Consider the following 20,927-nt stretch of genomic DNA (forward strand, 5'->3'; position numbering starts at 1 on the left):
CTCTTCTGGTTCTAAAGTCACTCTGACCTTGTTTAGCCTTATTAAATCTGATCTTTATCTATCCACTGTACCTACATGTTGCGGGGCTGCTGCTGCAGAGCATAGACTATGTGCAGAGAGACCAGTGTTGCCAGGTTTTGCGAAATAAACAAGCAACGAGGTCTATGAAAACAAGCCCTAAAAAAGCGGCAATAGCCGATCTACAAGCTAACAACGCGTCGCGAATCTCGCGATGTGACGTGTTGTGAGCTTGTAGATCTGCTTTTTTTAATTGCTGAAAATATGAGAAATTTGGAAAAAAATATTAATAACACAAATCTCTTGTAGGCATATGGGGTCCCTGGTATGAAATATTTTCATATGGGGGTCTGCAGACAAATACATATTAATTTGGCGGTCCTTGACATGAAAATGTTTGAGAACGTTTAAGGAAGCAAACTACACAATAAATAAGCAACTACACAAGAAACGAGCACAAAAAACCGCAACCCGCAAACTACCAATATTTACATGCGACTTGACAGAAAAACGAGCCGCTTATAATAAGCGGACACGGCAACGCTGAGGGAGAGGAGACAGAGAAAGAATCTCCCCCACGCCCATGATGTGTCATGAGTTCAGTTGTGATAGAGGAGCCGCTCCTTTAAACGGGCCACTTGCCTGGAAGGCACGCTGCATCACTAGCTGCAGATTCCTAACGCATTGTGACTGGCATTCATGCCGGTTGCAGTAGCGAGAGTCTGGGTTGGATGCAGGGGCAGCGCGCTGTCTGTGGCGGATGGATGGGTTTGTGTCGATGCGTCTGCAAGAACAGCCCCTGTGTGTGTGTGTGTGTGTGTGTGTGTGTGTGTGTGTGTGTGTACTACTTGTGAGGGCCAGATGTTAAGATAATGGTTGTTTGGTCGTCAACACAGACTTGGGGAGTTAAGATTCAGGTTGGGGGTTAGGATGGGATATTTAGAGGTTAGGTTTAGGAGTTAGGGTTGGAGAGTTATGGCTGACTGAACCAAAAATGTCCAAAAATATCAGCTATGTCTGGCATTAGGGTTATGGTTAAAAATGTCAAAACCCTACAAACAAATGTTCATGTTCAAACCTGTGTGTGTGAGTGAGAGAGAGACAGACAGACAGTGAGAGAGCAAGAGGGAGAGATAAATGCTGGCCAGTGCATTGTTGCAGCACAGGCTGCAACCAAACAGGCAAAGGGGTGTGTTTCTCCTCCCCGGGAAAGGGAGAAGAGAGAAAGAGAGACACCCTTTGTCTCTGCTCAGCTCTTCAGATTTTTGGGGAGAGACCAATACAGAGCAGGCCTGTAGGGGTGTTCTAGCTTAGAACAGCATCACTGTAAGCTTCAGTGGTAGATCAAATAGGACAAGCACAGTGTTTTAAAGTAGATGCTGGTTTTCTATAATAAGCACCAGGTCAAAAATGTCTGTGTTTTAAAATTTCATGAGAAAGGATGGAAATTGTGTTACCCTGTGGGGCAGAGGACAGGATATTCTGATGTCTGATGCAGCATAAAACAGCCTTCAGGGAGTGCCAAAATGGTATGGGGGCTATATTCCCTCCCTGGTTATATTTGTTTGTTTTACCTCTGGACCTACATCTGATGCTCCTAGCGAAGCTATGTCTATTATCCGTTAATAGGAGATTAAAGTAAATCATACAATATTACTCTCATAGCAACTGCCCTGATTAAATCGTTGGATTTAAATGGTCCTCGTGTTTTCCAATCCAGTATCCCAACAACTCTCCACTCTCTGTCATCCAGAGCATTTCTGCCGCACAGCAGAAACATAATCCTGTGTAACAGGGAATTTTTTTGCTGATGCACGTCCACAAGATGCATTCAGATCAGAGCCCGAAACACGATCTCCGCGTTTCACCAAGTCGACTACAATAAATCCACAGGGGATTTGTCGTGCTGGTTTGGGGTTTAGAGAGATCCGGAGATTACTGAGGTGCCTTGTCATGCGATCGTGTGATACATGTGTAACATAGTACACTGTAAAACCCAGAGTGTTCGTTCAACTCTGAGGGTATGCAAATGGACCCTATTCAAGGATTTTTACAGTGTACACGGACAGCAGAAGATTGCACACAGTGATAGCGCTAAGCCATAGAACTGACCGTTGGCTACACATACCGCTGGATGTGAATTTGGTTCCATTTGCGCACCACACAAATTCACCTCCAGCACCCTAATCACCATGTACTGTATATCCTGGCGGTAGGGAATACAGGGCAGCACATCTGTTGCCATAGCGAGAGGACATTGACTGGCGAGCATCTTAGCCCGCACTCAATAATTTTCCTACTGCATTTGCCCGCGCCGCTGTTCCGTTCCGTTCCAGCCGTTTCCTCACGTCTGCTCGCTGCCACGGTGGCTCTGACTCCAAGGTGTGGCTCTTCCCTTTTTATTTATTTATTTTATATATATATATTTCCCCCCTCCTTCTTTCATTCGCTAACAGTAGCCACAGTGTTGTAGCATGCTGGTGCATGTCATCAATAATCCCTCCAGCTGGAAGGAGCATCTGTGGGCAGAGGCAGGCGAGGCCGAGAGTGGATCTCTCTAAACCTCCCCCCTCCCCCTCCTCCCCCTGTTGGCGCGCCACAGAACTGGGGGTCCATGCCAGCCCCACGCGGGCTGTGGGGGAAAGCGGGGCTTGACTGAGAACGCAACGCACACCGCTGTGTGTGTAAGTGTGTGTGTGTGTGTGTGTGTGACCACCCACAGGTTGCCGTGCGACTCACCATGGTGACCGGCATACAGAACTGATGTCAGGAAAAATACACCACCCGCGTCTCAGGTCTCCTTGCGGGGGAAATGATGTGATGCACACACACACACACACACACACACACACACACACACACACACACACACACACACACACACACACACACACACACACACACACACACACACACACACACACACACACACACACACACACACACACACACACACACACACACACACACACACACACACACACACACACACTCACACACACACACACACACACACACACACACACACCCTCATACTCAGACACACAAAGCCTAAACCACACACTCCTCAGACCACTTGAGAGAAAGTATCAGAACCGAATCAGGGCCTCCGGGTGCCCAGGCGACCAGGACACTTTCAGCCTGTCAGTGTGAGCCTCCAGATTCCTAAAACCACAATTTATATGTGTGTGATTATATCTTATGGGAGCTTGCCTGAGCAACCTGATTTAGATTGATAAGCCTCATTGTTTTGACTTTTCCAGCATGCAAAAAAAGAAAAAAGAAAAAAAAAGAAAGAAATGAAAAAAAAAGGCAGGGAAAAAAAAATCCCATGCGCTCTTGAGAAAAGTGTAAATATTTTGGGGTCACCAGGCAACAGGGCTGAAGCAGAAGCACTGGCGCGCATGCAGAATGACTTCTTTCCTCTTCCACTTTTTCCCCTCCCCTGTGTCCTTGCCATCCCCACCCTGTCCATGCATAGAAATCTCTCTCTCTCTCTCTCTCTTCTCTCTCTCTCTCTCTCTCTCTCTCTCTCTCTCTCTCTCTCTCTCTCTCTCTCTCTCTCTCAGAGCTAATGGAGAACTTGTATCCTGTCACTGGCTTCTGGCTGTTTGTTTCTGGCACCGCTGTGTTGCAACATTAGCAACACAGGACACGGTTGTTCTTATTTATTTTTTTGTGCCAGGGAGCACCCACCCCTCCCCCCCAGCCCAGCCCCAGCAGCTCGTGTCCCAGTTTACGATCAGGCTTCTTGCTTCATCCTGGTGATAGATGTCACTGTGTATCAGCATACTACTGTACCAGCATATCCTGTGGTCTATTTTTTGATTGTGGTGCAGGGACAGTTTCCTGTACCGACAAAAGAGATGTCTTTGTATAAAGTACATGACAAAACAATAGTTTCAAATCCTGTGTTCATTTAACTCTGAATAGGTTTCAGACTGGTGCAATAGGCTGAAATAGGAGCCTATGATTATTGGAGAATTTCTTCAAAAGGCTTCTAATCTAAATCTTATGATTCTAGAGGGGTCAAGTGAAGTGAACTACCATAAATCAAAATTACACAAGTTTAAATTACAAAGAAAAATGGGCTATATCTCAGTTATTCTGGCAGAATGGCTTTGTACTGGGATTTTGTGTTGGTGAGTCCGTATCGGATGCAAACATTTATTATGGATGTATATATATATTCATTGATTCATGCCTGGCGCTTACAGACAATCCTGTTGGCATGGCATCTGAACTGATCATCTTCACCGTATCATAGTGGACTCAAATTCTGCTAGATCGGCAACATTCAAATTCCTTTATGAATGCAGTCCCTACTGTAGCAGCTTGCTCTGAAGGGCGATGACCTGCCTCTCATCACAGGCAGTGGTGGCCTGTTGAACGTTCACACCATTGCACTCTTATTGGTTGTAAAATAGACACTTTGCTAAACACTGGTGAACAGAAACATGCACAAAGGCCTTACAATGTAGAATTATTCTAGAGTCGACAATGTTTTGCCTTCCATTTCCCCTTTTCCTTTGGTTTAAATTGAATCTTGTATCACAAGACCTACAGCAGCCTAAAATACCATTAACCAATTTGTCTGTGTTCAGCGTTGTTTTGGAACAGAGCTTCGGCAGACCTGTGCGGTTGACTCAGAGAAGCTGCGATACAGAATCATGTTGTCCTTAACAATGATCCTTACACAACGTTCGAATTAGTGGAAGAATCAGAAACATCAAGTCTTATACTGTTCACTACTTAATCAATCAATGATAGACAAGGGCAAATCATTTGTAACCAGGGAAGAGCAAGGAATTTTAATAATCCTCAGGGAAAAAATATATACTATGCCCACAATTTAGGAGCCGCGTGTCATCTCTCAAAACATGGTTACTGTACGAGCACAAGCATTTGACTTATGAGCTTAAAATCCTCTTATGAGCTATATCGGGAGAGCACTGTCTTTGCATTGTTGCACTGCTGAATACTGTACATCATAGTAAATCATTAGTTTATGTGTTGCGGTATATTCCTGACAGTTTTCACATGTTTTGTGTGGGAATCGTAAAGAGTAAGATATTTGCCCTGCTTCTATATCCCTCTTTTAAGAGATGGAATAATGAGTGTGGCCTGTTCCTCTCCTGTGACTCGATATGTTTGAACGTAAATGTGCACTAACAGATGTTCTCTCTTTCAAAGACCTGTCAATGGCTACGCCGACGAGCAACTGAATACCATTTGTCGCCAAACCCAAGGGAAACTGGACCGGTCTTCAATGTTTCTCAGATTTCCCTCTCTATGGTTATCGATACCCCCCCAAAAAGTGTTAATATACGAGATGACAGAGAAAACATTTTCAAATGTCTTCGATACATTTTCCTTGTCAAAAGCAATAGCCATCAGCCCATTGCTTCGCTATTGGCCCACTCAAGTGACACCAGATCATTTAAAACAATATTTTTGCTCCATTGTGGCTTTAATGCTTCAGCTTTTTTCTATCTTAAGTTTTTAAATCCATGGCAACTGCAGCCTGTGTGCTTGGCATGTTGAGCTTTGTGGCTTATTCTCTAATGGTGCCTTAAATTGTATGTCAAGGTTTTATATCAAGTTTTTGTTTCTCATTTATTTTTCTGTACAGTGTAGCATTTCGATGATTGACAGGCAAGGACATTATAGTCGATGACCTAGTCCTAGTCAAGGTCAGAGCATATGACCAGCTGAAGGATCACTGATGATGTAATGGCTAAGTCCACTTAACCATGCCCACATCAGACGTACACTTTGTAGTACGATGGTGTTACGGTGAAAATAGCTGATCTACAAGCTCACAAGATGAGATGTGTTGTGACTGTGAGCTTGTAGATCGTCTATTTGGGATTAATGGAGTCTAGGCTTTGACACTGGGTCTTCTTTAAATGTTTCAAATGGACTGGGTGTACCAATACTATCAATAGAACAAACCAAAACAAGCTGAATATACAGTATGTGTAGATTATGGCAAAATGCAGCACCATGCTGGATTGATAAGAGTCACGGTGACAAACATACAGTAGATTGCAAATGGGTGGCTAAATCATATGGTGGTAATAATGACGAATAATATATAAGTTATATCCTATTCACTCTTATAGCAGAAATAAAGAACACATTCAGAAATGTATCTCATTCACTTTGTCACTTTCTGGAAAAAAGACTTAAACTCTGTGTAGGATCTCCTATTTTTGCAAAATGTTCGCCCCCAGAATAGGGACGCTAGAGTTCAAGTGGTTAAAGGAGAATCATCCAACAAAAAAAAGCTGGAACACGTTCAAATGAGGAAATATTTCATGGGTTGCACATCAGCAATATTTACTGTATGATGTCATAATGCCTGAATTGGCCATCTCTGAGCAGTGGCATGCCGTCCAAACACATCTGTGGGATTAGGACTGCTATCATGTGAAGCCCACACAAACCTCCATCAAATGCCGTCAAAACGTTCTGCCCGCAGAAAATTAAAAGAACGCTAAACCAAAGCCACTGCCGAATTGACTGGGCTGCTACAGTACATAAATTCAGAGAGTGTATGACTCCTATATGTATTATTGTGACCCTGTGGGTGATGCTTTGTTACATTTATGTTGTAACAAAGGGTGCATATTTCATGCTACTAACCACAAAGCCATTTCTCTGTAATAATGGTGTAGGGACTGAGGGAGAGGAATGTACTGCTTTCACGAATGAGGGAGTTTGGTTTACAGTTGAAACTGGCGGGAATTAACTAAGCATTATGATTAAACTTTTGGCCATTGCTTACATACCTTTCTTAGCCAAAACTGTCTTGCAATAATGACTGCATTTAGCCTTTTCTGCCTCAGTGAAACTCTTAATATTATAATAAGAGTTACGTGTATGTTGATAGAAACTGGTGTGATGAAACAGAATGTGATACAGTCCAATGGTTCTCAACGGTCCCCAGCTACTAAATGATTGATAATTAGGAACGAAATAGGCCCTTATGAGTCTCTAACTCTGAGAGTGTACACATGAAACCATGGTTTCATTTGGACACTGTCAGAGTTCAATTAACACTGAGGATTTTACAGTGTAGATTGGGGAAATCATATCAAATAGGCGTCCATGGCCTAATTCATGTCAAACTGGGCCTTGAAACCTTGAAATTAAAACTGTTGTGTTGTTTGGATACATTGTGCGTAGTATAGTATCTATATCCATTTAGCCACTAACAGTAGCTAAATGGAAAGCTGTCATGTGCGTATTATGAAAGGACAAGCATATCATGGTGTGGATGATGCAGTTGTGACACATTCCTAGAAAAGACACACTGCATGACAACTTTTATGATTTCATTTGGCGTTATTACAGTATGAAGTCTGATAGCAATGATAGAGATAGCAATGATAGAGAAACATACATGTGTCTTTAAAAAAGCTCTGACAGTTCGGTCACCCCTCATTGCAGCTCAAACGAGCTATGGTATACTGTATCAATATAGTTACATTGCATACATTTACTACTTGACAAGTTGACATATTTGTTTTTCAGTGCCTAATGAAATTATTTTATAATTCAAATAAGACTCAAATCCAATCCATACAAATGATAGATATGCATGTGATGAGTTGCAGTGAGTCAAAGAGGAAGTCATATTTCACTTAGCAGACTAAGGTTTACAGAGTTATAATGGTAATGGAAATATATTGATCTTTACAGTGACTGTGCTCTCTTTCATGGTGTGGTGGGGAGTGGGGGCTGTGCGTGCGTGCGTGTGTGTGTGCGTGCGCAGACTGCACACACACACACACATGCATCTGTGAGGGCTTATTATGGCACTGCAGTATAAGGGACCCATGCATCGGGGCACACCCTCCACTGCAGCACAGTGCATCAGGGCCAAGCCTTATAGACGACCCCTCCATCAACCAGCCTGACGGCTAATGAAAGAGAAAGGGCTTGCCCCCTCTCAGGTACTCAAAGCCACACATATCCTCTAGCCAGCTAGATAAGAATTCATATATTGGATTCTATTGGCCTGTTCTTTTTCATGTACACATGGATGAAACCATGTGTTAGTATACTCACTACATCAAACACAGTAACACATTTGTTAACCATTTTTTTTTTACTATACTTCGTCTATATCAAGGGGTTTCTCTTTTCCACTGAATACATGACAAGGTATTAGATCTAATGTCCCGTAAGTAATGATTTGAAGTTATAGTTAACTATAACTAATTGCGGTGGTTGTATTTGGTCTCCCTGGTCTTCTGTTGAGAAATTGACGCCCAATTGTAGAGTCTGACAATTTCTCCCCTCAGTAAGTCTAGGAAGTTAGCTCTATTCTCTATTAGCTCAGTGTTAAAAGAAAATGTCAGCACGTGCATGGTGGATCCTGTTTCGAATCTTGGGTAGTAGGACATCAAGAGCAGCTTTAAGTGGTTAATTGTGTAGTATTCTGCTTGTCTTAAGCTGCTTGTCTTTAATGCTGTAGTAGTGCAGGGTGTGATAACTGGAGCTGTCTACTCTGGGAGGAAATCAACTGTAACCTAAGGAGGTTTAACATAGCTGATGATCTATGCTAGAGGGTTGGATGCTGTAATGTGGCGCTCCAGGGTGTGGTAGTCTGGGAAGGAGCGTGGATCTGTTTCACTGCGCTCCATCAGTATCACTTCTACATGCACACACACACACACACACACACACACACGCACGCACACACACACACACACACACATACACACACACACACACACACACACACACACACACACACACACACACACACACACACACACACACACACACACACACACACACACACACACACACACACACACACACACAAACACCACACACTGTGTGTGTGTGTGTGTGTGTGTGTGTGTGTGTGTGTGTGTGTGTGTGTGTGTGTGTGTGTGTGTGTGTGTGTGTGTGTGTGTGCGTGCGTGCGCGTGCGTGCGAGCTCACATCTTGGTCTTACATCACCACATGCAGTACAGTGTTGTGAGGTGTAAAGGGTGGGGCTGCAGACCCTCCTACTGACTCGGCTCCACAGCCCAGAAGAAGTAAATCACTGCACATGATGCGCTCATGGGAACATGTAAAATGTGTGAACTGCAATTTCATTTCTGCTGTATTCTGAAAGTCAACTAGAGGTCATCTGATATGGATCTTTCGATGCCTATACCGATTCTGATATTTTGAAGAAGAAGGCTCTCTTTAAAAGAGTCTAATTAATGTAGCAAAATCGCCCTAATAGGCATCTGATTCCACTGTCTGTGTGCACGTCTTTCATTATAGGCAGACATGTTTATTGTTTACCCTATTTTACATTTAAAGCACTTTAAGCACTTTTACTGACTGCTTAAGACTAGTGCTTGAAATGTTCTTTTTTGAATGAATGAATTAAATCATTTTGAATTACACCGGATAATTAACATCTTTATCAACAGTGTATAAAGATCTATTTTGAAACAAACAAAAGCTTAGTTGAAATTTGAAAAACAACTGCCATATCGGCATATATGGCCGATATGGTACACCATGCAAATACTGTAAGTGGCCAAATGTAATGGACAACCTCTAAAACCAGCCTCTTCAGACTGCACCTCAACCCCCTCAACCCGAGCAAGGGTTGTGTTGTTTACTTGATCTCCTAAAATTACTGTCGTGAGTTACATTTCTGTGTCATCACTTTCACTTGTTTATCCAATATCCTGTGTGAGTTATTTCTCCTGACTGGATACGATTAGTATCTTAAAATGCATTTTCCGATTACTAAAGAGCTGGAAAGCAACGATAACTATCAGATCATAGAGCTATATTTAACACTTAATTAATTGAACCCAAAAAAAATCACTTATTGCAATTTGCTGGAAAGCATTTGCTGCTATATTATGATGTACTGTACAGTCAGCAGGATTTTAATTAGAACAGTTACAGTCTGCGGTTCAACTGTTTATTCATCCATCTGATCTTACAGCCAGGAGATCGGCCAGCTGCCTAAACCACTCAGCCAAACCTCACTCAACTCACCATCCAACCCACTACCCTGCTAGCCATGTAACCATTTTCTTTCTACTCAGCAGGCCAGTATAAGCAGGCCACATGCAGTCAGTCAGTAGACTAAGCAGTCCCTCAGCCAGCCAGCCAGCCAGCCAGCCAGCCAGCCAGCCAAGACTCCCTAATGTACCTTCTCCCGGCTCTCCCTCAATGCAGCTAAGCTGTCACCATAGCAACGGCCTGCTAGTGGCCGTCTGCGGCACAGCGGCAGCATCGCTAACGTCTGACTGTGTCTGTGTAGTCGTGGCAACGCCCCAATCACACCACATTATCCGATGGATGGTTGAAGAGCTGCTCACAGCCAAAGATGCTGTGCTTGGTGCACATGATTATGTTTAGCCTACGTGTGATTCATACTCTTATAGGTGTATGGCCTTATAGAGACCCTTTATTTTCATATGTACAGCACTGTTATTTATTGTTGTCAAAGGATACATTTGAACATTTTAACCATTTAGAGTTTAGACCATCTATACTTAGAAAACTGGACATGAGTTGCCTCTATACTTGCGTGTGCTCTTTTTCCCTCTACACCAAATCTCTTAACCAAAAAATAGCCGACGCGTTGTTAGCTTGTAGATCTACATTTTTTTCCCCGTATGTTCCCCCCTGATTAGGAATGCTAGGGTTCAAGTGGTTAAATAAAAGGGTTGTTGAAAAATGAATCCCCCAAGGGGAGGAGTAGCATTGCTATTTGGTCTGTACTCTGTTAACATATTAAAGTGAAGCCAGTGATGTATACTTTAATTAAGATCAGGATTTAGGTGTATGTTTTGGTGGATAAATCTCAGCCAGCCTGTAAAATCAACTCCCTTCCCTTGAACCTGTTGCCAGCCACCCAAGACCATGACTGCTGTTGGTCTTATCAAACAACACCATGAGGAATACGCTTCACTGTAACATTGTTCACTGTTACATTTTAACAGTATTTTGGGAGCTTTTCTTGCCTTTATTGATATAGTTACAATATAGCGGGACAGGAAACAGTGAGAGAGTCAGGGAGTGGGGTGGGGACATAGACATAGTCACTTATGTGCCTTAACCACTTTGGCTACCCCATTACTGTAAAAACTTTATCACTGAGACTGCTGTAGGTCTCATCCAACAGCGCCAAGAGGAACAGACTTTACTACTTTATGACTTCCGTAGGTCTTATTACAGGACACCACGAGGAATAGACTTGACTGTAATAACCTTATCACTGTGGCTTTTGTGGGTCTCATCATACAACGCCACAGGGAATAATGCTTACTGTATAAACTGACTCATCATTGAGGCTTTAGTTTTTCTCACCAAAACGTTTTTCTAAAGTGCTTATTCTCCTCACATTTGTGCAGTTCACATTCCAAGGTGCAATCATATTACATTTATTTTCATATCACTTAGTTGGTTTTTACTACTTTATATAGAGCGTTAATCATAAATAAAATGCATTTGATAGAAACTGAATGGTCCTTCATTTGACCACTTTTTATTACCACTTTTTGGTAATAATCTTACTGTACAAGATGATGATGATGATGATATCATGTGTCACTATATCCTCATTCAAACATTAAGATGCCAGCATGAGGTCATGTGTGAAGGATGATAGTGATTGCTCCATTTGGGCATGTTCTGTAACATAAAAAGAGGCATGGCCAGTCACGTAAAGACTCAGAGGGGCGTGGCCCATCACAAAGACTCAAAGTGCCGTGGTCTGTCATAGTATGACAGGCCTTTATATTACAAAGACTCAAGGGGGTGTGGTCTGTCTCATCCATCCATCTGCATCCGCTTATCTGGAGTGAGTCGGGTCGTGGAGGTACCAGTTCCAGAAAAGAAACTCAGACTTCCCTTTCTGTGGAAGCCAGCTCTAACAGTGGGATCCTGAGGCATCCTTGGTCAGCATGTAGATATAATCCCTCCACCTGGTCCTCGGTCTGCCCCATGTTGTCTCTTCCCAGCCGGGGTTTGCCTGGAAAACCTCCCTGGGGAGGCGACCAGGAAGCATCCTACTAGATGGCCGAACCACCTCAACTGACTCCTTTCTACGCCAAAGAGCAGCGGCTCTACTCTTAGTCTCTCACGGATGACTGAGCTTCTTACCCTATCCGTAAGGGAGATGCCAGCCGCACTCCTGAGAAAACCTATTTTGGCCGCTCGTATCCGCAATCTTGTTCTTTCAGTCATGACCCCAATTTCATAACCATAGTTAGCGTAAGAACGAAGATTGACTGATAGATCGAGAGCTTTGCCTTCTGGCTCAGCTCTCTGTCACATAATGGAGTTTGCATAGGACTGTGAAATGGGATTTACTTGGAATATACTTGCCATAAATCACAGCATCGACATAATGCAGAGTTTGGCGATATTGCAAAGTGTTACTCAAACGTCGGATATACCAAATATGTCTTAATGTTTTCACATTTACTCCCCTTAATTTCACAGTCTGTCATCTGAAATAGTTTGACCTTTGTGGGAAAATACAATGAAAATAGAATTATGAATGATATCTCGATGCTGAATGTTCCACACCATACATTTATGTCGGTATTGAATGGAATACATTTGCAATGACAGTAGGGAAAAGGCTCTGTGTGTGTGTGTGTGTGTGTGTGGGTGGGTGTGGGTGTGGGTGTGTGTGTGTGTGGGGGTGTGTGTGCGTGTGTGCGTGTGTGCGTGTGTGTATGTGTTTTGGTTGGGGGGGTTTGAGGCAGGGCTGTGCATGACAACAGCCCAACTTCTCCCACTGGCTGCTAAGGAAACACCGTCCAAGAGCACATCTGCCGAGGGCGGAAAAAATAGCAGGAAATCAGAGAGAGATGGGGGGAATTCTGATGATGAGTAGCATGCTTATCCAAAATGACCTCATCTGAGGCGCAAGACAGAAGATCTCTGCACTTTGAAATCCTGCTTGAAGTTGTGGTGAAGTTAACCTCACGATAATTGTCAATACGACAAATGCCGAAAGTAGTCGATCTACAAGCGAAAATAGCCATTCTGCAAGCTTGTAGGTCGGCTATTTTTACCAAAAATAATTTCAGTGTTTTAAAAAGAAAAAATATTTAAAAAAATTATGTTCTATAATATGCCCAAAATAGGTACGCCAGGTTTAAAGTGGTTAACCTGCACATGGTTTTAACTCAAAGTAGGTCAGTGTTATTAAGGTCGGGCTTATAATGGTTTCTCCCTCCATTTTGTCCCCTCTCTGGCTTACTCTCTCTTCTCCTTCCTCCCCGACTACCTCTCCTCCTCTTCCTCCCCCGTCTGTCTGTCTGTCTCACACTGTCTCACTCTCTCGTTCTCTGCAGAGCGACAGGCTTCTGATCAAAGGCGGGCGGATCGTAAATGATGACCAGTCCTTCCACGCTGACATCTACATGGAGGATGGCGTCATTAGGTAAGACCACCACCATTCCCTTCCTCCTCTCCACTCTCATTTCAGCCGTTTCATTTTTATTAACAAAATAAAAATGTACTTTCCATCTTTCCGCTCCTGAGGTATGGCCGATGTAATTTTGAGCTTGACCTTGATTGTGAACTTGTCTTTTAACGAATTAAGCTTGTCTTCGGGGGCAGCCTTCTAAAAATTCTCAACAAGTTTCATGGAAATCTAGCCATCCGTTATCAATGTTGACCATGATCGTGAACTTGACCTTTGACATTTTGGGCCTGCTTATCATTCACCATTGCCACAAGGTTTCATGGAAATCTGCCCTTCCTTTCTCCAGTTGTTATGCTTAACATTATATTATATAGGAGGACCGCAGGCTGCACACAGTCTCGTAAGGGGTTAATAACTCCAGTGAGGCCATGATGTGCCTTAAAAGTAATCAGTACAATCTTAAAGCAATCCTAAAAGAGACAAGTGAAGGGAAGTTAAAATAATATTAGTTTTAATAATGAAGTAATAATATGTTATTTTCTCCTGGTTTTAGTTAAAGGTCTAGCAGCTGCCTTTTCTACAATTTGGAGCCTATTGATTGTTTATTTTTTTGCTTTTTTTGCTTAAGACATGTTAAAACACCATTGCCATGGCATGAAGAAAAATAAACATGTGTGATGATTTTGGTGTTTTTAAAACTAAAAATGTATCTGATCCTGAATATATTCCTGAGGTAATAAATCCGGAGATGATTTCAACATCATGTTTATGTCAATTGTCATAATTCTAGTATAAGTTAAACAGTTCTTCCTTTGTGAAGGAAAATGCCCCAAGTATCCAACAGACTAGCATTCTGTTTTAGATATTTTTTTTAGCTCATGATTAAATTTCACTGCACTCTGCTGTCAACTTAGCAAGGAATCCATCACCACTGTCTGTCTACTTGCTCAGCTAACATTTTTTCCTAGTGATCACATCCACCATGCAGCCTACAGCAACGTGGGGTCCCGGGGTCTCTAAAGGGGTTCCTTGGAGCCCACAGCTAAATGATTGATAGTTAGGAACCAAATGGACCCTTACGGGTCTGTAAATGTGTGGGTCTGTGGCCTAATGCATCTCAAACTGGGGGTCCTTGAAATGAAAACCAGGAACCTACAGGACTAAAGACTCATGTCTACTTCTCTGCCAATAGGGTCGTTGGGCCAGTTGCTGACGCCCAGCCTATATAGTCCCTGTTTTCTATTTACCAGGGAAACTATTTATTTTACTGTCCCACCAGACAAGAAGGGTCGTCACTAGGAAAACATGCTTACTCTGCTCTGAAAGGCGCTCTCTCTCTCATTCTGTGTCCAAGTTCTCCTCCCTACCTCTGTCTCTGTCTGTCTATGTTTCTCTTAGCCTGCCCCCCTCCCCACCTCTCTCTCTCTCTCTCTCTCTCTCTCTCTGCCTGGTTCCCTATACACACCCCCTTGTTCTTGTTCCCATTCCATCTGCCAATTAGGCCTTTTGTCCCCAGTGCCCCCCCACCACACCCATCTCTTCACAGAGGTTGGCGCACACACAGGAACGTCGGACTTGCATAATAATTAGCCTGGATTACTGCTATAGCGGTGGGCTGTTGGCTAGCTCCACGTAATGCTATAGACACTCACACTACCCTCGGCTTGTGTGTGGATGTGGGGCTCTCTTCTTAAGCATTACAATGGGCGTATTTTGTAACCACTTGAGCCCTATTTTTTAAAACATTAAAAAAAAAATCAGAACTGTAAAAAAAAAGGATACGTATGAAAATGTATGAAAATACAGCAAACTAAGCGTTTTCTAAGAATGTATTTTATATGTTGCCTAAAATGACATGCCTATGACAATAGGGATGTCAGAGTTAATGTGGTTAATGTGCCTTGGCAACAGTGATGTGTTGTTGCTTTAGGGTTAATTTGTTTCAGGCTCACCCTAAATTCAGCATATTTCAACAACACGTGATCGACAACCAAAGATGACTTTACAATGTGCTTGTTCTGCCACTAAACACTCATTTAAATTTTTATCCTGAACTACTTGAGAGTAACGAGTTGTGTCTTCTAACTAAGTGGTACACAGTACACAGTGCATTATGTATTATTCGTGTTACAAATAATTCATAACAAATAGTCCATGACCAAGTGGAATACAGCTGGATTTTCCCATTTTGACCACTTCTTTCTTAAAGAGAAAGAATAGATGAAGGCAAGGCACAGAGGTTAAATAAGAACTTTTATAACTCCATTGAGGTAGGAATTACACAGTGGTTCTCAATGTGGGGTCTGGGAAACCCTACGGGTCCATGAGGTGCTTCCTGGGGGTCCCCAGCTATGTAAATGATTGGTAGTTAGGAACCAAATGGACACTTCAAAGTCTATAACTCAGAGTATACAAATCTAAAATTAACCGTTACAGGGCGATTTGGTTCCATTTGGTCCCAGAGACACACACAAAAACTATACAACAAAGCCCCTCTGTTAACGTTTGTGTGTGTGCCCTCTGCTGGTGAATGAGCCCCTAAACAACTTCTCCTGCGCTCCACCTCCAGGCAGATTGGAGAAAACCTGATCGTGCCCGGCGGGATAAAGAACATCGAGGCCAACGGGCGCATGGTGATCCCCGGGGGCATCGACATCCACACCCACTTCCAGATGCCCTACCGCGGCACCACCACCGCCGACGACTTCAACCAGGGCACCAGGGCCGCGCTGGTCGGAGGAACCACCATGATCGGTGAGCAGGAGGGGGATATAAGGGGAGAGAACTTTGTTTTGTTTTTAGTTTTTGGGGCTTTTATGCCTTTATTGATAGGACAGTACGGCTGACAGGAAATGGGGAGAGAGATGAGGAGTGACATGCAGCAAAGGCCGTCGGGAACGGGAGTCAAACCCGCAACACGCTGTCAGGCTGGATTGGTGCCCACACGGTTACGCCAATCTTCCGGGCCAGAGAACTTTTTTAATCCCGTGGTGGGGAAATGTATAGTTTCAGCTTCACCCAGCTGATAGCTGCTCAGATGGTAGGGGTTAGGTGTGTCTTGCTCAGGGACACTTCTGCTTACCAGACGGCCTCATTGACCACTAAGCTAAAGGAGTTTATGGAGAAGTGACAGATAGGACTGGAGGTGGTTGTGGTGGGTCTATGAATGGTACAGCAGATACATACAGGACATAGCGGGAGGCACTGCTTCTCTTTGGTTGTTGTGCAGAAGTTACTCAGACGGTATTTACTCATCCATGCTAGCGTTTGATTTACAGCAGGCCTCCTTGGCATGCCAGGCGGGTGGGCTTAGCCCCTTATTAGACCATATTTACCAATCCATTCTAGCGTTTGATTTACAGTAGCCTCCTTGGAGGGCCAGGCGGGGGAGGATAGCCCCCCCATCAGGCCAATGCAGACATGTCAGTCAGTCACAGACTTGGTTTTTTATGTGCGATTCCCTCCAAATTAAATGTGAAATTAAATGAGCTAAAATAGAGGTATAATAGCTGGAAAGACTATACATCACCCATATTTGGATGAGCCGGAAACGCACAAAAAGAGAGGGTGGGTGGGGTGGGTACGGGGGCAGAGCAGCCAGTCAGATGTCTGTTCCTAAAGGGGGCTGTTTTTACGGGCATCCATCCAAAAGACAGCACAAAGGACAGAACGGTGGGTGGTAGGATGTTTGTGAGACAGACTGGCAGAGACACAGACAGACAGACCGACAAACTTTACCCCTATGGAAACAGTTTGTGTGTGCGTGTGCGTGTGCGCGCGCGTGTGTGTGTGTGTGTGTGCATGCGTCTTAATGTTTGACATTAAGACGTCTGACATTATGTTTGTGTGTGTGTTGATCTGAGACCATGTCCTGGCTTAGCCGACAGCTGCCGGATGCTGCGGTCAGCCTCCTTTTGAACTGACCGCTACTGTACTGCCTGCCTGGCCTGTTGGTTCTGTGCTTCAACAGACAGCCATGCCACTGTAGTCTGGCCTATTCACTGCCTCCATCCATACTGGGATTCAATTGTTGTGTTTGTGTGTGTGTGTGTGTGTGTGTGTGTGTGTGTGTGTGTGTGTGTGTGTGTGTGTGTGTGTGTGTGTGTGTGTGTGTGTGTGTGTGTGTGTGTGTGTGTGTGTGTGTGTGTGTGTGTGTGTGTGTGTGTGTGTGTGTGTTTTAGTCAGAATTGAGGACAGCAAGTCAAATTAGGAACAAACTCTGTGTCCCCGATAGAGGCCTTGCACGAAATGATTGTGTAGTTCTCTACTAGCACGGCTGACTGTAACCATGGTAACCACTTTCCCAAAAGAAAATGCCTAATTTCTGTGCCTTGGTAGAGTAGGTAAAACACTGGAAAAGCATGAAATGACTGTTCAACTGTGACTTGTTAACAAGATCCAGTAAAAAGACAAAAAGACAAATTATTATACTTATGTTGATATATATCTCATACATCAACACAGCAATAGGCTCTGTGCATAACTGTAGTCCCAGTTTCCAGAAGGTGACATACCTTTTTCCTGTTCCATTTCATTTTCCCCATTTGATCGGTTCGGCAGCAAATTTGAACTGGAAATACACATTAAGGTGTCATCAGGTGTTTCCCGTTCAAATCTGCTGCCGAGCCAATCAGACAAAGCTATGGGACACTGAAGTGAAACAGGAAACCTGGGACAACAGTACAGTCATGCACAGAGCCCACAGTTGTTTTGCACGTTGTTTTTAAGCATTCTGTGAACGTTTTTAGGGATTTTACTGCAGTTTCATTAAGGGTTAATGTTAGGCATGTATCTGTGAGGGTTGTGAAGGAAAGGTGTGTGTGTGTGTGCGTGTGCGCGTGCGTGTGTTTGTGCGTTTGCGTGTGTGTGCGCGCGCATGTGTGTGTGGTGTGTGCGCCTGTAGGAGAGCAATAGCACAATATATGTCTGTGTTCGTGTGTCTTTCTGTGTCTCTGTGCACTCTGTGCACCCACATTGTGTGCCTGCATGTGCCCATTAATGAGAGCAAGAAAGTGAATGCCCATGTGGCTGTACGTGTGTTTTTGGCCATGTGCAAGTGTGTTTTGTGTGTGATCATACATACTGTATCTCATACATGTGCAACTGCGTCTCTCTTCTTAAACACATACTGACTACCCCGTCTCTATCAACTGTCCATTCCCTGCCATGTCTGAGCATCCTGGCGAACAAGACCGCAGTTCATACCGGCTCCCATTGAAGACAAAGAGGGCCTTTCTTTGGCTGCGGCTTGCAGGCCTCATCCCATTAACATGCAAAACAGGCTCTAAGCTGATTGGGTCGTCTTTAATGGGATACAGAGGCTGGTCAGATGGTAGACCAGCAGGCAGCCCTGTTCTATACCGCAGAAGAATTGTGGTACTGTATGGTTACGAGGGGATGGCCGTTATCATGCACAACGTAACCGCATGAACCCTAGCGTCCCTAATCTGGGGGGCGACCAATCGGCGAAAATAGCCGATCTAGCTTGTAGATTAGTTGTTTTCGGTGAAGGGATTTGGTGTTAAGGGAAAAAAGGATCAGACGAAGTCTGACGAAGCTTTAGGGTAAATATTGTGACACTTCTGCTGTAGCGGACGACGTCTGTGGGTCCCCACAAATCATGTCAATGCTTTGCGACGTCGCCGGTAGCAGCAGTCCCAAATTCTTCAAGGAACTTAGTGTCAGCCGAGACAAAGACATTGTAAATGTAGCATGACATATGACAGGACTGGTTCCCACTGAGTGAACACTGCTGGAAACGCAGGAGGGTTATGTAAGATAAAAGAAACACCAGCCCACACACACATACACGCACACACACACACACACACACACACACACACACACACACACACACGCACCCATGTACGCACGCACGCACGCACGCACGCACGCACGCACGCACGCACGCACGCACGCACGCACGCACGCACGCACGCACGCACGCACGCACGCACCACACACACACACACACACACACACACACACACGCTGACATCAGCTTTTCTCTTCCCTTTCCTATCTGTGCCTCTGTGTTTCTCACCTCCCTGTTAATTCCTTTACTGTCCATTCCTCCCTGTTCCATCCTCCTCTCCTCCTATTTATCTTCTTCTTTGTTGATCCTCCTCTCTCTATCTCTCTCTCTGCACTTTCTCCTTTTCTATCACCCCTCCTTTCTCACTTTTCGCTTGTCCTTCCTGTCCCCCAACAATGCCCTCTCCCTCATCTGCTACCGTGTTTCCTCTCATCTGATTCTCTCCTCTCCTCTCCTCTCCTCTCCTCTCCTCTCCTCTCCTCTCCTCTCCTCTCCTCTCCTCTCGTGCAGTGGACCATGTGATTCCGGAGCCCGGCAGTAGCCTAATCCAGGCCTATGACCAGTGGAGGCAGTGGGCGGATGAGAAGAGCTGCTGTGACTACGCCCTCCATGTGGACGTCACACACTGGAGCGACAGCGTCAAGCAGGAGGTGGAGACTCTCATCAAGGAGAAAGGTGGGTAGTAAATGTTCTCTGGTATCCCATGGAAAGACAGAAACATGAATGAAACCACCACCACCAGCAGACCCCTCAAGGGTCCTTGACTGGTTTCCAGGGGGTCTCCAGCTAAACGACTGATATTATGGATCCTATAACTCCTATAACTCAAGTGTACAAATGGAACAAAAAGGACCCTTACGGGTCCTTTTGGTTCCATGTGTATACTATCTGAGATATGGGGGTGTGTGGCGTAATGCATACCTAACTGGAAGTCCTTGAAATAAATAAAAAAGTTTCAGAACCACTCTTTTAAGACATACTGCATTATGGGAGGATGATTCTTCGTCTCTGCTGACCACAAGTAGTAGGAAGGCCGCATTGGACATAGCCCGGTTGCTTAAGACCAGATTTTTGAAAAAGGGGGACACGGCTGACAAAAGCGCCAATTTTTTTTTACGTGTTCTCCATCACCATAAGTTTAATTTGGGACGGGGAGCCACACCATCAAGATGGCAGAAGGCGGCCATCTTGGATTACAAAGATGGCCACCATGCAATATCTATAAAAGCCAATATCTCGGCTTCCAAGCCACTTAGAAGGTCAATCTTGGTGTCAAAATATACATTTTCTGGGACAAGGAATGCAATAAAACTATAGGGAATATCAATAAGTGACTAATTCAGCCAATATTAGATAATTTGGTAAATTCTGGCAATATATGTACACAATTATGCATGCTTCGTCTAGATTATGCACAACATCTCAGTGTGTGTGTGTGTGTGTGTGTGTGTGTGTGTGTGTGTGTGTGTGTGTGTGTGTGTGTGTGTGTGTGTGTGTGTGTGTGTGTGTGTGTGTGTGTGTGTGTATTAAACTTTGACAGATCTGACTCTTGTTATTTCCTATTTTTCCTATCTATTTTGTAGTATCGTTCCTATTGTTTCCTGTCTGCCTAGTTACTGTTTACCTGCCTTGTCTCTCCTCCCTGTGATTATTAGTTATCTCCACCTGTGT

At 44.1% G+C, this 20,927-nt stretch overlaps 1 protein-coding gene across 2 annotated transcripts in view; it reads left to right on the forward strand.

Moving 5' to 3' along the window:
* The window catches only part of dpysl3 (dihydropyrimidinase like 3), a 57,442-nt gene that overhangs the window by 1,009 nt on the left and 35,506 nt on the right, over nt 1–20,927 (forward strand). For both annotated transcript variants that reach the window (XM_080436355.1, XM_080436356.1), the window contains exons 2-4: nt 13,368–13,456; nt 16,011–16,195; nt 19,767–19,931. In XM_080436355.1, coding sequence (XP_080292481.1) covers nt 13,368–13,456; nt 16,011–16,195; nt 19,767–19,931 — 439 coding nt within the window. The remainder of the gene's footprint in view (nt 1–13,367; nt 13,457–16,010; nt 16,196–19,766; nt 19,932–20,927) is intronic.

This window comes from Gymnoscopelus braueri (assembly GCF_963280865.1).
Source record: "Gymnoscopelus braueri genome assembly, chromosome: 8".
Taxonomy (NCBI): Eukaryota; Metazoa; Chordata; class Actinopteri; order Myctophiformes; family Myctophidae; genus Gymnoscopelus; species Gymnoscopelus braueri.